The sequence below is a fragment of the Zonotrichia leucophrys genome, chromosome 13 (assembly GCF_028769735.1).
Source record: "Zonotrichia leucophrys gambelii isolate GWCS_2022_RI chromosome 13, RI_Zleu_2.0, whole genome shotgun sequence".
Taxonomy (NCBI): domain Eukaryota; kingdom Metazoa; phylum Chordata; class Aves; order Passeriformes; family Passerellidae; genus Zonotrichia; species Zonotrichia leucophrys.
In genome coordinates this window covers 17,733,867-17,751,095 of record NC_088183.1, presented here as the reverse complement: position 1 = coordinate 17,751,095, position 17,229 = coordinate 17,733,867, and the positions used below count along the sequence as shown (strand labels likewise).

At 55.9% G+C, this 17,229-nt stretch overlaps 1 protein-coding gene across 1 annotated transcript; it reads left to right on the top strand.

Moving 5' to 3' along the window:
• The first annotated feature begins 6,605 nt into the window (after positions 1–6,605).
• On the top strand, positions 6,606–8,510 carry TLX3 (T cell leukemia homeobox 3). Its single transcript, XM_064725064.1, has 3 exons — positions 6,606–7,035; positions 7,418–7,661; positions 8,249–8,510. The coding sequence occupies exons 1-3, from the start codon at positions 6,606–6,608 to the stop codon at positions 8,457–8,459; spliced, it is 885 nt and encodes a 294-aa protein (XP_064581134.1). The 3' UTR covers positions 8,460–8,510.
• Positions 8,511–17,229: the final 8,719 nt, after the last annotated feature.

The following is a 17,229-nucleotide window of genomic DNA, read 5'->3' as shown; positions in this document are numbered from 1 at the left end:
TTTGGGATTGAGTTGGGTTTTCCATTATTTACCTAAGAAAAAAAAATATTTCACATATTTGTCATGTTTGCTGACATTTGTGAGTTCAGTAACATTTCACCACTTCTTAGATAAGAATGGGAATTATTAATTGTGGCCAACAGGGAGAAAAAGTTCACACCTGTATTTCTTACAGGGCTTTTCAGTTTTCTTCTTTGCAATTGTTACTTTTCTGCACATTTTCAGATGGCAGAAAGTACAGCTGGAAGTTTATGGGGGTTTATGCAGCAATATCCATCCAGAAAAGGCTGTGGGAAACAGGACTGGCCTTGCCCAGCTTGTCAGTTTGCTGTTCACATTTGAGCTCAGTTCAAGAAAGGATTTCAGCCAAAGGCTCTGAGCTCCAGGAATGCTGAGCATCTGAGGAGTAATCTGTGGAGGTAAAGCAACGCATGGAGGATACAGAAATCCATGGAAGTTACAGTAATCCATAGAGGCTACAGAAATCCATGGAGCACATCTAATGCCTTATGCATTTTTTGAAAAGACATAATTGCCTTGAGGGCTTTGGAATTTTTTTCTCCTTTAAAAACAGTGGAAACAACGGAGTGGGAAATGTCAAAGGGAGATGCCACTCAGAGCCCAAGCAATTTCCTCCCAAAGAACCAAGGTGAGCCTGTCTGGCAATGCAGAGAGTTGGGGGCTGTAGAACAGGGCTGATTCTCCCCCAGCTGTGTTTTATATCCTCGGAGAGCAAGGCAGGGATGCTGAGGCTCAGGTGAGTGCCCATCCATCCATCCCTGTGTGAGTCAGGGCAAAGGCAGAGCAGGGCAGGGACGCTGAGGCTCAGGTGAGTGCCCATCCATCCCTGTGTGCCCAGCCATCCCTGGGCTCAGCACACTGAACATGGGCCCTGCTTGCAAAGGAGCCTGTGAAGAGCTCAGCCCAGCATATGCACACCTTACAGAGCAATTCCTTGGCTTCATTAATGTTTTATTGCACAAGGAGTTTACGATGACAGCGAACCTCTCAAACTGCAGCGGGATAACACGCTTCCTCACCAGATTAAAAAATAATGCTGCTACAGGTTTATGTACCGGGGTGTAGACTGCTGTTAAGAGGCACTGCTTTGACAAAATTCTTTTTGAGGTTTACAGAAAGCATAATAAAATATGTAAGTTACATTTCTACAAACAAAAGCTATAACATAAGTTATTTATAAGCATGAGATACAAATGGTATCACAATAAATAAACCTTAATGGATACCTGTGGCATCCATCCTAATGTAATTTGCCCAGCAAAAGTCATATTTAGTATAAAAACCTGGCAGCAGCTGTGTGTTGGTATTTAAAGTAGGAATGAAGGAGGGAAGGAAGCAGCTGCTTCCCCAGGCTCATCCCTGACCTGTGGCACCTCCCTGCCTTCCCCCTCAAACCAGATGTCTCTGTGTCTTTCAGGGCTTGTCCACGATAATAGGATGTTCCCTGTCAGCTTCACTACAGCCTGATTTTATTAAAGGTGGCAGAAAGAAATGGAGCCCCATCTGCCCATCACCCTCTGCCCTTTCAGGGGTAGCTCCTTCCCCAGCACCTCCCTTGAACCCTCTCCTTCTCCCCTAGTCTCAGCCATTTGTGTAACAATGCATGTATTCTGAACTGAAATAAAGTTTTGGCTTTTAAAATATCACAGTTAAGGTTACCAACCCCACAGAGATGTGTTTTGGAACAGGGATTGAAACCACTGAGGAATGTTCATTTGTCAGAGGCTTTAGAACCCGTCAGCACTGGCTCTCTGAGTGGGGCTGAACTGCTTCCACCCATGGGACACAGAGGACAGGGAGTTTTGCTGTGTGTCTGGACCCCTGGGCAGGGCTTGTGGGGCAGGAGTCCTGATCTCCTCCATCTTGGGGTACAGGGAACATGCCTTGTTCCGATGGGGAAAAGGCTGCTGAGGGCAGAGCTCCATGACCCTGCCCTCCCGTCTGCCTTCATGGGGTGAGGGGAGGCAGGAGGGGGCTCAGCCCTCCAAACCCAAAGCCAGGGGCAGAGAGGAATGACCTTTGGCTCCGCAGCCCTTCCCTCAGAAAAAGAGCAGCTGATTTAACCCCTGTGGGCTGACAAAAAACAAAAGGGGCTTTTTGTCAGCTCTGCTGAGCGCCAGGAGCTGAGTGCCTGAGCGCAGTGTTGCCCCATGAGAGCGCAGCCACAGCTGGCACCAGGGTCCTGCTCCATCCCTGGCACGGGGCAGCCAGGCCTCTGCTCTGCCCTGGGGCCTGGTGGCCATGGTGGGGCTCATCACTCACCAGGAGGACCCCCAGGGTCTCACTAAGCCCTGCAGAAGGCACAAGGGTCAGGGCCACATCCTCCTTTGGTGCACAAACCTCGTCCTTGCCTGCCACTGCCCTCCACAGCTGGGCACATCTGGCTACAGGCAGAGTTCAGGCAGCACGTAAGCTGCTTCTGGCTGTCCTATTCCCCCTCCCCTGCTGGTGCCAGGACACAGATCACACATGTCCCTCTTCTGGTTGAACACCAGCATCACCCACCAGCTGCACAGGGACCTTCCAGGGCTACGGCTGAAAAGCACTGTGGGTCCTCTGTCGTGCTGAATTCCACATGAGTTGTGTAATCACTCCAAACCATGTGGGGTTTATGCAGCAATATCCATCCAGAAAAGGCTGTGGAGAACAGGACCGGCCTTGCCCAGCCTGAGAGCTGCTGCCAAAGACAGGAGACACAGCAGGAACTCTGGAGCTACAGCAGGAACATCTCAGCATCTGCTACTGCTTCCTGGTGCAGGGGGTTGTTTGCAGTGCTCATCACGTGGTTTGATTATCTCCTGCTGCAGGAAGCACTTTTCAAAAGCTGAACGGTGGCATGGGCCACTGTCAGGCACATGGTGGGGGTCCTGCAAGGATCAGGGTCCTGACAGGACATGGGGCTGCATTGACAACCTCCCTCCAGGCCCCTCATTGTTGTGATCCTGAGGACATTCCTAGGGCTGAGGAGTGCCTGTGCACACCATTACCAAACCTGGTGATGATGGCAGGCTGCAGCACATCCCCTTCTTGTCACCTCCTGGCAGCCAGGCCTGGGAGCAGCTCTGGGTTTCAGGCATGAGTGAGACAGCTGCCACATCTCTGTCCCCAGTGACTCCCAGTGACAGACTGGATAGGGGATTCTTCTGCCCAGTGGGGCCAGGGAGTGGTCACTCCTCTTCCACAGCTTTAGTTGCTTTTCTCCCTGCTTAACCTTGTTCCCCCATAGCTCTGCAGGTGACTGGGAGCAGGGCTCTCCAGCCCTGGTCAGTCCCTGTGCCCAGGCATCCTGGCAGAGCTGGGAGAGTCCCTGTGCCCACAGCCCCTGACAGGCCCAGGGAGCTGTGCCCCAGTGTGCCAGGGCTGCACCGTGTTCCTCCCTGCCAGCACCACACACCTGGCTCCACATCTGGTAATACCTGTGCAACATTACCTGAAATTCTGAAAGCAGAATTTCCCACGGGATGACAATGCCGCAGCAGCCTTCCCACACACCTCCAGAACTCTCCTGCCTGTGTGGCTCCTCTGATCTCCCGCTAGTGCTGTCCAGCTCTGTCTTCTGGTGCTGTCCAGCTCTGTCCCCTGGTGCTTTCACTGTTCCCTGGTGCTGTCCAGCTCTGTCCCCTAGTGCTGTCTAGCACTGTCCCCTGGTGTTGTCACTGTCCCCTGGTGTTGTCACTGTCCCCTGGTGCTGCCCAGCTCTGTCCTCTGGTGCTGCCTAGCTCTGTCCCCTGCTGCTGTCTGTCACTGTCCCCTGGTGCTGTCCAGCCCTTTCTGCCCGTGTGCTGGGTTAGAGGCACCTGCAGCTGCCTGTTCATGGCTGGCACTCCAGGCTGGGCTCCGAGCACGCTCTGCCTCACCGTGCCATGGCAGGCAAAGGCCATGGGCTCTGCTATTCTGTGCCCCTCCATGCAAGGGCCAAGGCCAGGCCACGCCATGCTTTACCGTGCCATGGCTGAGGCCTGGCCAGAGCCCAGGTGGGTGTGGGATCTCTCTCCTCCTTGCTTTGGGAAGCTGCATGGCTGCTGGTGCCCTGCGCCTGCCCGCGGGTCCCGCTGCCTCTGTGCCCGCTGGAGCCAGCCCTGAGCGGGCTCCGACTCCCCGAAGGGCTGCAGCGTAGCCGGGCGGGCGCTTCCAGCGGCGCAGCAGCACCGCCCCTCAGGCCGGGCCTGCACTGCCGGGGCTCGCAGCGGGGCCGGGGCTCGCAGCAGGGCCGCGCCGGCCGGGCCGCACGCCCGGAGCGGGGCCGTGAGGGAAGCCCGGCACGGGGCCAAGGAGCGCTGCACCTGCCGGAGCGCAAGCGGACTCTGGATCGGGAGGGGCCGCGGGGCTGTTCGGGGCTGTGCGGGGCTGCGCGGTTCTGAGGGTTTATGCGGGCCCTGAGCCGTTGTGAGGGTTTATGCGGGCCCTGCGCGGTTGTGAGGGTTTATCCGGACTCTGCGCGGGCTCTGCGCGCCCCCCGCCCGCAGAGGGGCGAGGGAGACGGCGCGGCTGCGGGAGAGCTGCATTTAAGGATACCATACGTCCGGGGTTATTAATTATAAAGCATAATTAAAGTAAAACTACACAACGTCAACATATTAAATTTAAAAGCTAATATTAAAATAGCGTTAATATTTAATAAGGTAGCTGAGCGTTACAGAGCTGTACGCTGATACTCTATATTTAACTGTGTAAAACCAGGAGAGTTTTCCCAAAGAAAAATGTATTGTTTAGCTGATTATCAAAGACTCTGTGATATATTATCCATTTCACAAAAATAATATAGATATCTTTTTAAATATAGTAATAAAAACATACTAGTGCCTTTTAAATATACTATTACTTACCACCCCTTTTCATATTGTACTATCACAGACACTTTGGAATTGGTTTAAAAGCACATCATTCATTATTCAAAGCTCATCTTTGCATATTATTCCAGCTCAAGTCTGCCAGGCTCCCTGTGAAATCGTTCACAAAATTGATAACAGCAGACACACACGCAATAAAAAGATCGCCTTGGGCAGCCCGAGCTCCCATTATGCAGATCGAGCTGCAATTTTCTCTAACAAAGCCTGCCCTGATCCAGGACTGGGTGGCACTTTATTTATTTATTTATTTATCCTCCACCGGTTGCCTTTTCTCTTTTTTTTTTTTTTTTTTAATTTCCTTTTTTCCCCCTCTCCGTGTCCCTTCTGCCCCCGCCCCGCCGGGCCGCCCGGAGCGGGGCCCCGAGGGCGCTGCGCCCGCGGCCTCTCCGGCGGGCCCCGCAGCAGCTTGCGGGACCGCCTCAATCGGATTAGCTCCGCTCCGGGGAGCGGCGGCTGATGGCGGCTCCGCTGCCCGTCGCACCGAGCGGGGACAATCCGATTAGGGCCGCCGGGGCCGCGGGTGGCATCCGGCGGTCCCGCCGGGGCATTGCGCGTTTACTGGTGGCGTTAATGACCGCCGGGCGAGGCCGGGCCGGTGTCCCTCGGTGCCGTGAGCCGGGGAAACGCTCTCGACGGCCGGGGGCCGGGACGCGCCTCCTCAGCGCCCGCGCCGGGGAGCTCCGGGCGGCAGCTTGGCCGCGGCCGTCGGACCCCGTCGGGTCGGAGCCTACTCCGACCCCGCGACCCCTGCGGAGCACCGGGGTCTCAAAAAAGGCACACCGGGCCCCGCTTTTGCCGTGGGGCTGCCGCGGAGCAGAGCCGCGCAGAGCGGGGCCCGCAGGTGCCGCCGGGGGCTGCGAGCGCGGCGCCTGGGCCCGGCAGGTCCGTCCCGCTCGCTGCCGCTGCCGGCGAAACGATTGGGTACGTTGCGGTAATTGAATACAAAGGTTTAAAAACTAATCAAGTCCTTCCTGTCACCGCTCCGGCATCCCGGGCTCGCCCTGCCAGGTGCTGATCAAATGCCATTACATTCTATTAACAGGGAAATTCTATTCCCTGTTTTCATTTCCCTTTATAAGGGAGAACTAAGTAAATGCACCGAGCGTTATTTAATTGTTAACGCCTTGAGTCCCGTTCGGCCGTCAGGGACCGGCTGCCTGCGCGCACGGCAGCCGCGCCGGGCTCCATAAATTAAACCCAAACGGAATCTCGCCCTGTAGGGCTCCGGCCGCCCCCCAGGCTGGCCCCGGGAACGGCCTCGTCCCGCCGCTCCGCGCTGCCGTCGGGGCAGGAGCCTGGGCAGCCGCGGGCTGCGGGGACGGAGTCCCGCCTCGCAGGGTGGCCTCGGACCGTCGGGGCCCGTGGTGGGGCGGGGCCGGGCCGGGGCCGGGAGCGGCGCCCCCGACGTGCGACCCTCGGCCCCGCCCCCGCCCCGCGCGGGGCCATTGTTCGCGCGCCCCTGTGATGTCACCGCGGCGGCGGCGGCCCCCGCGCCCGGGCGCGAGGCCGGTGCGGGGCGGCGGCAGCCAATGGGCGCGCGGAGGGCGGGCGGCGGCGGCCAATGGCGGCGGCGGGGGCGCACGCGGCGCGGGGCGCGCGGCGGCCCCCGGGCGGTGACGGGGCGGCGCGCGCGCGCTCCGCAAAGTTTGGTGTCGGCGGCGGGTCCGGCCGGGCCGCGAGCGCAGCGCGAGCGGCGGCGCCTCCACAGCGGCGCGAGGGCGGCGGTGGCGGAGCATGGACCCGCCGAGGATGGACCCGCCGGGGCCGGCGCAGGGCCAGCACCAGCACGAGCCCATCAGCTTCGGTATCGACCAGATCCTCAACAGCCCCGAGCAGGACAGCGCTCCCCCGCCGCCCCCCCGGGGCCCCGACGGCGCGACCTTCCTGGGCGGCCCCGGCGGCCGCGGCGGTGCGCCCTACCCGGCCCTGCCGGCCCCCTTCCCGGCCATCGCCGCGCCCTTCGAGGACTCGGGATCGTACAGTGTGAACCTCAGCCTGGCCCCGGCCGGCGTGATCCGGGTGCCGGCGCACAGGCCCATCCCCGGGGCCGTGCCGCCGCCCATCTCCAGCGCCATCCCGGCCATGCCCGCCGTGCCCAGTCTGGGCAGCCTCAACTTCCCCTGGATGGAGAGCAGCCGGCGCTTCGTCAAGGACAGGTTCACAGGTAAGGCGCCGGGGCGGAGCGCGCGAGCCGGCTCCCGACAACGAACGGAAGGGCCAATAAAAAATATAAAACGAAATAATAACAGTAATGCGAGTAAGAATAAAAGCAAAGGCGGCCGCTGGATGCTTCCCTTCCCCGCGCTCGCAGCGAGGCGAAAAATCGCTCTCCTCACGGCGTGGATAGCGCGGGGCGCCCCGAGGGGCGGCCGGGCCCCGCTCGTCTCCGTAGCTCTTCGACGAGAGGTGGAAGCGGGAGCCCGGGGAGCCGCGGTCCCTGCGGGGGCCGGCGGGGCGCGGGCGGCCGGCGGGCAGAGCGGCGGCCCCGGGGGGCGGCCGGCACCGTGCGGGCGCGGGGCTGACCCCTGTGCTTCCCCCCCGGGCAGCGGCGGCGGCGCTGACGCCCTTCACCGTGACACGGCGGATCGGGCATCCTTACCAGAACCGGACTCCGCCGAAGCGCAAGAAACCGCGGACATCCTTCTCCCGGGTGCAGATCTGCGAGCTGGAGAAGCGCTTCCATCGGCAGAAGTACCTGGCCTCGGCCGAGCGCGCTGCCCTCGCCAAGTCCCTCAAGATGACGGACGCCCAGGTGAAGACCTGGTTCCAGAACCGGCGCACCAAGTGGCGGTGAGTCCCGTGCCCCCGGAGCCGCCCCGTCCTGCCGCTGCCCCCGGCGGCTCCCTCGCCCGCCGCCCTGCGAGTCCCGCTCCGGCCGGGGTCGCCCCCCTTGCCAGCTGCTGGCAGGCAAACCGTTTGGGGACAGTTTTTATTATAATACGATCATAATTATTACTGTTATTATCGTTTTATATTTCTTTTTCGATAGTCCCCCATTCAGAAAACGGGGGATTGTTAGTAAAAACGAGGGATTCTTCGAAATAATGGGGGTTTTTTTTGAAGAAACGGGGAAACAATTTGAAAAAAAAAAATCGCGGGAATGTTGGGAGAAAAAGGGGGAATATTTGGAAACGGGATTACTGGGTGACGGCGGGTTTCCAGGCTCTCCCGGCCGCCCACAGTCCCTCCGTTGGCGGTCAAGCGGCGGCCGCCCGGTGGTGCCGGCCCCGGAAGGACGCGCCGGCCGCCCCGCCTGGTTCCCGCCACCGCCGGGCCTGCCCCGGCCCCGGCCCCGGCCCCGGGCCGGCCGCTGCCCGCGGAGTCCCGGGCAGAGCGTGGCCCGTGTCCGGGCGCGGGCTGAGCGTGTCCCCCGGCAGGCGGCAGACGGCGGAGGAGCGGGAGGCCGAGCGGCAGCAGGCGAGCCGGCTGATGCTGCAGCTGCAGCACGACGCCTTCCAGAAGTCGCTGAACGAGTCGATCCAGCCCGACCCGCTGTGCCTGCACAACTCGTCGCTGTTCGCGCTGCAGAACCTGCAGCCCTGGGAGGAGGAGAGCGCCAAGATCCCCCCGGTCACCTCGCTCGTCTGAGCCCGGCAGACGGGGCACGCAGCGGACTGGCCCCGGAGCGCGGCCGGCGGCTCCCCCTGTCCCGGGGCCGCGGCTCCCCCGACGGGGCGGGTGGCGGGGCGGCGAGGGGCGCCCCCGGGGCTGACACCGGCACCGGGCCCCACCGGAGCCGCTTCCCCGAGGCCGGCGCGGAGAGGAGCCGCTTGTATATTTGTGTCGATGTTCCACTAGGAAGGGAAATATGTCACTTTTTGTAAGAAGTGTTAATACTTTAATTTATTTATGCATCGAGATTTTGGGCACTATTAATATGGAATTATATAAAACCTCGATTATTTATATCGAAATCTGAACATAGGTATTTTGTGTTGGCTTTGGAACAAAAGGCTATTTTTTTCCTGTTCTGAGGATAGTGTAAAGAAAAAATACCTCCCTATCACTTAGCGGAGGGGACTCGGTGGAGCCGGTGATGACTCATTAGCTTCGGAAACCCTATTAAACTGAAAAGCGGTAGCTCCCATCTGTCCCAGGTGAAGTTAATGTCAGCTGTAATTTATTCACCGTAGTAATAAGGGCTCCTTCCAGGCACCACACGCCGTTCTGTCCTCACCTTCCCAGCCGATGAGCTTTAGCGCCCCGAAACAGCGCTCGCTTCCCTGCGCCACCGGCTCTCGAGAAAGCGCCTTATGTTTCATAATAAAGAAGATTTGGGGTTGACACAGACCATGTATAATACTTTGTACTTGCCGAGACGTGTAAATAAACGTTTTCTTTACAAATGTCTCTCCGCTCTCTGCCTGCCGCCGCGCCGGGGAGAGCCGAGCCGAGCCGAGCCGAGCCCGCTGGGCCGGGCCGTGGCCGGCGGCCGCCGGAGAGCCTCGGCTGCCACGAAGGAGAGGGACCTAAATGGGGGCGGCAGAGGAGCAGGGAGCGGAGCCGGGACGGCGGGCGGACTCGGAGCGGGGCTGCGGCGCGGGGCGGGCGCGGTTGTGCGCTGCGCTGCCGGTGCGGGTGAACGCGGCCGGGAGCGATCCCGACTCTGGGACACGGCGGGGGAGCGAGGGGTGGCCGGGCGGGGGGAGTGCGGGCGCCGGTGCAGGCCCCGCCGGTCCCCGGTAATTTCTCGCCATCAGCTACGCGGTCCCGACTCGCCCGCCGGCGGAGCCCGCTGGTTTTCGTTTTGCTGCCTTTTCTGCGCCGCCAGCGGGACGGCGGTGGCTGCGGCCGAGGCTCCCCCCCAGCCCCGTTGTGCGGGGGGATTTTTAAAAACAACCTCCCGTAGTTCTTGGGCCCGCTGGTGCCTCGGCCTCCAACAACGGAGGAAGCTGCAGAACTGACATTTTTAGAGAGCAGCGACGACCAGGCGGGTTTCCCCCGGCCACGGGCAGGAGCCGGCGCTGCCGTGGCCGCGTTCCCGCAGAGGGGCTCTGCCGCTGCCCCGGCCGAGCCCGGCCCCGCTCACCGGGAGGCTGCACGAGTGGAACGCCGTTCCCGGGCTCGCCCGTCCCGGCCCCGGCTGCGGCGCAGGGCAGTCAAGGACCAGGGATGGAGAAAATAATTTCCCTAACTGGTTCTTGGCGGTACCAAGGCACGGGCTCCGGTCGATTTGGTTTGTCGGGGGCAGGTTGTGGAGGGCCCACGGCAGGGCCAAATCCGGTCACACCAGGATGATGGTGCTGGGCCCGACCGGTGCCATCCGCCAGCCTGAATGTGCAGCCCAAGCTGAAACACCGATCGAGGAGAGGGCTCTGGTGGGGAAAAAAATTAAAAACAACGGGGAAATCTATACCGGGCAACGGAGTGCGAGGGACGGCCGCACGCCGGTCCTCTGTCCCCAGCCGCTCCCCGCCACCGCCGTGCCCCGGCCCCAGCCCGGCCCCGCTCGGTGCATTCGTTATCCCGCCGCCCTTCCCGCGGCCGTGCCGGGGCTGCCGGCCCTCGGCCTTCACCTCCGCATCAGCATCAGAGGGAGAGAGCGCCGGGTACCGCACACAGAACAGCCCGAGAAACCCCAGTGTCGGTGAAAGCGGAGAAGAATCCGGCTCCGAATGGGGATAGAATACACGGGCACACACATTCACGTGTGTATTGGTCTTGCGTTCTAGCTGCACCGTCGAACATCTGTAAAGCGCGTTTTGTTCAATACATCGTTGTTCTTTAACTGCTCGAACATCCCACAACTACAAGCCTCTACGTTCCCGATTTCCCCGCAGTTTTCCCCAAACTGCTGTAAGCCCAGGAGCAGTGTATTCGCGGAGAACAAAACGCTGCTGCGCTCTTCAGGAGCCAGCTTTGTGACGGGCGAGGATCCTGCGCAAAGCCACGGCGTGCTGTAATGCCCTGTAATGAACGGCAGTGCCGAGTGGGTCCGAGCTCGGCAGGGACAGCCCAGGAGGTCCCCTCGCCACGGCTGCCCATGGGCTGTGCCACAGGCAGCGAGACTGAGCCTCAGGGCACCCCAATTTGTTAAAGGATTTCATAAATCACAACCAAACTTCCATTTCAACCATCTCAGCAGTCATCAAATAGCGGGATTTACGTCCCGGGAGCTGCCTTGGGCTGGCTGGTGTCCGTGCCTGGTGCCTTTGTTCCCGAGGAGCTGCCTCCAGGTGCATTTTGGGCTGTGTGAGGACGAGGGGCGCAGGCTCCCCGTGCATCCGCGGCTCCTACGGCAGGAGAGCGGGGGCGGTGCAGGGGCTCGACGTGCTGAGGGGGACACAAGCGGGGGTTCCCTCCAATTACTCTGCCCAGTTAATCCAGTGCTTACAGGAGCCTCAGGGAAACACCAGTTGGAGCAAACACAGGGTATTTGTCCCTGTGAATGAGAGCAGTGTTCCCTGCCGGCCTGGTTCGGGTGTGACAGGATTGTCTGACGATCCCTGCTGTGTCTCTCTGAAGGTCTGTCAACAGAGAGAGATGCCTGAAGGGACCTGCACAGACTTTAGACCCTACCAACCTGAGCCTTTTCATCCCAGGAATTGTAATTGTGAAGCATTTGGGTGCCCGGTGGAGGAGAGGACACATTTTTGGGGAGGGCTGGCTGTTGCCCTGATCCTGTTGATTGTCCTGCCCACATTTTGCACTTGGGCTGTGCAAACAACTAAAGTGGAGCTGTTGTGTATGGGGCATCCGTTTGACTTCCCAATTTCTGAAACACCCTTCTGGCAGCACCGGCCCTGCCAGCCGTGGGGGAGCACTGGGGAGCATTGTGTGTCTCTCACCCCCCCACTCATCACTAAATGCTCCTTTGCGTCCGTGGGAGACTCCTTAAGGGGCTCCAGTCAGCCCTGGAAGAGATCCGTGGTGTGCAGGCAGGGCGAGGGCAGCAGGAGCTCCTGCAGCTGTACTGCAGTGTGGCTGTTTCAGGGCAGGCAGTGAAAGTCATGATGGAGATGTGGTCTGAGAGTGCTGAAGATGCTGCACATCCCATCGAGCTGAGTTTTAATCTGTTGATGCTTGATGCTGCTATGAAATTGATAATTCTTAGCATTCGGATCTTTCCCAAGCAGCCTTAAATCTACAAGTGAAATACCTCTGTGAATTTATGTTTTGAAAAGCCCATTCTATGTACCTAAATTCCTCTGTTTGGAAGTTTTAAGCCCAGAAACACTTTTTTGAACAAGGATGGAAAAATGCAATGAGAATTAAGGATTATTGAACTGTCAGTGGGACTTAATTTTGGACAGGTTGTTTTCCAAGCTTTGCTTAATTGTTTGTGTGAATGATCTCCCGGGTAGGGCTGAGCAGCTCCGTGGGTGGATGCAGAAGGCAGAGCTTGGCAAACTGGAGGAACATCAACCATCTCCTCAGAGCTCCTCCTGCCTTTGCTGTGAGCCCCAGCCCAAAGCAGCCCCTGTGCCATGCCCTCGTGCAAAAACACTCTGGATAAAAATGGCTCCACAATTTGCCTCTCTCAGCATTATTTTGTGCCCAGGGTATTAGATGTTACAAAGTAATGCGTGGTGATCAAATCTGTATAGGCAATTCTTTTCCTAAATGGGCCCTAAAATCAATGGGTTATTAGCTCTCCTCCACTCCGTGATGAAAGCCTGGTCCTGTTAAACATGCAAACTACACAATATTCAATGGCTTGGTTTACAAAAGTGTTTTGCTCAGCTAGGTTATAATTTAGCTCATTTATAGATGACATAAATAATACTGAGATTTACATCACACCTCTGAACTTTCCTCGAAGCATTTATTTCTGCACCAAAATCACCCCCACTGCTGAGGAGTGATAATTTAAGGGCTGTGACTCACTCAGGTGAGCACTTGCTCAGGTAGCTGTTCCTCCTCAGTCAGTAGATTATGTGCTGCCAGAGTTGGACCAGGTGGGTGAAGTATTTTCTTCTGTGCAGGTGAGCATTTTTTGAGGAAGAGGTATTTGCACCCTTGGTTTAGGCTATTTGGAGCATTTCCCTTCAATGCCATGTGTTTCCCTTGCCCAGTCTTTTGAGTCTTTTAAGCTCCTATCTTTTTTCTGACTCAGCAGCAAAATAAATATTTCTACTTGGTGCCCACTTGTTTTTGGGTATCTGGATTTTCCTCCTGGTTGGCACCCAGGTGGCTTTGATGGGCAGAGATATAGTGCAGTTTGTGGCAGTTTGGCACCTATGTGCTTTTCTCCCCTTTTTGAGAGGGTCTCAGCATTTCTAAACATTTCACATATCTTAAAAATCTGTTGTTACGATCAGAGCAGTAATGGTATTTAGATAAATACTCCCATTAATTTAATTTAAGTGCAAGAAATAAAATAGTCTTCCCAGATCATTGTGACAAAATAAGCCAGCTGCCTAAAGGCATCTCTGCATCATTTATTCAGAACTGTCCACTTGTCCTTTGCAGGCTGTGCCCAGAGCTGGAAATGCTGGGAGTGCCACGCAGAGACATTGAGAGGGCTCTGTGCTCTTCAGGCAGCGCAGATGGAAGTTCCACACTTGTGCAGGAGGGGTGTGAGCTGTGCTCCACCTCAGCCCCACAAACTGTGGGATCACAGAATCATGGAATGGTTTGGGTTGGAAGGTGTAGGTGACGGGGGTCATGCACGGTAGGGACGGACGGAGACGAGATCTCTTTGAAGCCAAATCATATAACTTGTAGTTTATTACAAAGGGCGTGGGTGCAGGGCCCTGTTGCGAGCTGCCAGCCGCAGCTCGGAGCAGGGCCCAGAGAAGAGAGACTTAAAGTGTAAGAGAGTCAACGGCAAAGGTTTAAGAGCGGAGAGCATGTAGAAAGGAGGGGGTGAAGGAGTGCAGAGGGAAGACAAAGAGACAAAGAGAGAAAAGGGCGCGAAGAGGAGCGCAAGAGTGGGCAAAGACATAAGGGAGACGAGAGATAAGAAAGCGCCAAAAGAGAGCAAAAAGAGAGCAGAAAGAGAGCAAAAAGAGAGCGAAGCTCCCGTTACAACACAATAAATGGTCTTCAGTGTTGAATATGCAGATTCTCATTAACCAATCTACTACAGCATGCATATCTTATAGCATTTCCACACAACCTATAAGAATCACTACTTTACCATACTATGTTTATGTGTTAAACCCTAAATCTTATTCTTTGGGCCCCATCTGCCAAACTGCAAGGCCTGCTCTGACTCTTAGGCCTGCCTGCTTGCAGAGGGAATTGTTTCCTCCAGGGGGGATTACATTCAACTAGTCCCAACTAAGGTATCTCAAAGGTTGCTTTCATTTCAATCTCCCTTATAGTTTCTATATTCTCAAAATCTTTTGCCAGGCAGTCATATTTAAAAGGCTTTCTTGTTTCATCCTCCCCAACAGAAGGGACCTTAAAGCCCATCCCGTTCCACCCCTGCCATGGCAGGGACACCTTCCACAGCCCAGACTGCTCCAAGCCCCATCCAGCCTGGCCCTGGCCATTTTGGAGTAGGTGGTGTTGCGTGTCCACAGACTGTGCTTCACTGAGTGGGGCACTGAGCTTGCTGGGATGCTGAGTTGGGCAGACTCTAAACAACCTCACAAGCTCAGACTTTAGGTCATTCTTCAAAAGACAAAAAAAAAAGCAAATAGTGAAATCTGCCTGTGGATAGTGGATTCCAGAGATCTCCCATTAAGATCTGCAGTATCTACACAGATATCAAGGATGCTGAGCTGGTCCTTGATGAATGTTCTGAGCTGTGCCTGCAAATATTTTCCTCCTGGGAGTTCAAGGGACTGATTTTGCACCTCTGTGGAGCATCTCCCACTTCTGTGTGAAGAGGCAGAGAGAGCAGGACCTTTGTTATTACCAGCATGTGCAATTTGCTGGATCCTTCTCTGCTGCTGTGCCCAGTGGCAGGACCACAGGGATCAGCCCCAACTTCCTCTGTCCCTGTGCCTCCCCCTAGCTTGGGCCAGTTTGCTGGAATGGGTGGGTGGGAGAAAACTGCCCTGTCCCCAGCTCTGCTGCACATCTGAGCTCCCTGAATGAACCTCTGCAGCTCATCAGGTAATTCTGGACAGTGCACATTGGCAGTGAGATGCATTTCACTCCATGCTGTGACCAGTGTTCTCCTAAATGAACTAATACAAGTAGGAAGCAGTGCTATGGTGATTGGTGTGAGCCCTGTGGCCTGGTGAAGGTGCTCACATTTAGCAGGAGGTTGAACCATCTGGTCCATTGTCTGTGTGCCTGAACCTCCAGCTCTCTGTTCAGGTGAATCTGCATTCTTGTATTTCTTAATAGGGATACCAGGTATGATCTCACTGCCTTGGTTTTATTGTCATTCATCTTTGGACTGAGCAGCAGCTGGACAGCGGGGATAAAATTCATACCATGGCTTGCCTACAGAAGTACTAGGCTTCCTCAATCTTTTGAAAACAGAAGGCCATCAACCCCTGCCAGACTCCTTAAATGACTTAAACTCAATGCCACAAGTGTTCCAGAATGCCCAAATGATCCCATTAATTTGGCATCCAGTATATGCTGCATTATACATACCGACTTCCATTGGCACATGCCACATCCAATCCATTAGTTGTGCACAAATGCACTTAAGTTTTTTATTGCTCTTAGTTTTGTGTCATCAGCAAAGAAAGGTAAAGTTGATCTTCATCTAAATCACTGACATGGATTATTGCAATTGATTACAACAAAGAAAGAGCTTTTCAAGTTTCAAAGTTATGTTTTCCTTTATTTCCCCAAGTAGTAATCTGTACTGTTTAAGTTATTGCACAAGAACCGTCTCAGTGAGAGCTGCCTGTATTACATTCCTTGTTGAGAACATTTGTGTGCCAGGCTGTCGTGATTCCCCAGCTCTGCGCAGAACTTGTATTCCTTCTGGTGGCAGAAAGGCACTCGATGTTCTTCACTCAGTCCAGACAGAGAAGGAAGAAGAGGAGCATTAGCTGAAGCTAATATTTGGGAAGTTGTGTTTTAATCTATGATTAGAAAAATCCTATTTTATTCATAGCTTTATCCACCATTCTTCCCAAGCTTAGCCTCCTAACTGGACTAGTGTGTTACCCATCTCAGGACACTTGTGACACCCGGGTATGCAGAGACCAGCACACAAGGGAAGGATGTGACTCAGCTTCACAGCATTTTTCTGACTAGTCATTTTGTACAACTGAAAAAAAATGAGGGTAGCTGTTGATCTGTCCTCTCAAATCATCCTGCTTGCCCTGTGCCTGAGCTGCTCAATGCACTTGGGCCCTGCTTTATAGTTTGATGTCTCCCAGCATTTACACTGTGCCCTGGTCAGGCAGAGACTTGCACCCAAACTAATCTTTGCACAGCTCAGGAGCCTTGTTGAAATTATGGGGTTAAAATCACCTCTGTGTTTGTGAGAGTGATCCCTCAGCTGGAATTCGAGGTGCTGAACTCCCAGGTACTTCCACAGGGCAGTGGGTGCCAACATGGCTGTGAAAGACCCTCTGCATCTTCAGGGCAGCCTGGCAGCCCCTCTGCTCTGCTTGTCTCCAGTGCTTCAGGTCTCTTCAAAACTCCACACCAGCTCTAAGGGCAGCAGTTCTTAAACATGACCCTGAAACTTAACTGAAGGACTAATTATTAGTTAATAAAGCTTGTGGTTTATGGACTGGAGTGATAGAGAAGGCTGGCTCAGTATGGAGCTGTTAAACACCAGGGCTGCTGGAACGTTCAGCAGTTTTTATACAAGGCAGAGGGCCAGCCCTTCAGAGGGTGTAAATCAGCAAAGATCCATTAACTTCAGTGCATCTCCCCTGCTCTACATCAGCTGAGGACTCGGCCCTGAGAGCTCACTTGGTGGAATAATGTAAAGATATTCCAGCCTCTTGTTCCCCTGCACACGCTGTTCCCATTACTGGGATGGGAGCAGCCTGTGGGCAATGCCAGCCGCAGGTGGGCACGGCTGGTGCCAGTCCTGGGCTGCTCCCACCAGGGCTGCTGCCCTCTTAGGCTGCTCCTGGCCTCCAGAGAGCCCATGCTCTCAAGTAAAGAGGGAAACCAAAGCAAAACAGTTAATAATTAAAGAAGCCTTCAACTCCCTTGGACTGGTGGGATGGAGCAAGAGCTCCGAGGGCACCTGTGAGCGCTGGGCCTGTGCTGTGGGCCTCACCAGGTGGGCACCCTGCCAGGAGGGCATGAGACTGCAGTGGCTGGACAGTAGCTTCTCTCATGCCATTGCTGCAGGTAGGTATGTCATGAACCATGGCCTGAGCTGTGTTTCCCTTGGACATCTGGAAAATAGGGAATTTTAGCACAGCTAAGATGTTTCTAGATCTGGACAAAAGGTATTCCAAGGGCAACCTGAGATGAAGCCTCCTGACTGCAGCCCACAGGCAGAGGCTCCAGGTTGCTCCTCCATGCCAGCTCT

Coding starts and splice junctions, on each gene's coding strand:
- TLX3 (XM_064725064.1), top strand. CDS start 6,606: ATGGACCCGCCGAGGATGGACCCGCCGGGGCCGGCGCAGGGCCAGCAC. Junction 7,036..7,417: donor CGTCAAGGACAGGTTCACAG/GTAAGGCGCCGG, acceptor CCCCCCGGGCAG/CGGCGGCGGCGCTGACGCCC. Junction 7,662..8,248: donor AACCGGCGCACCAAGTGGCG/GTGAGTCCCGTG, acceptor GTCCCCCGGCAG/GCGGCAGACGGCGGAGGAGC.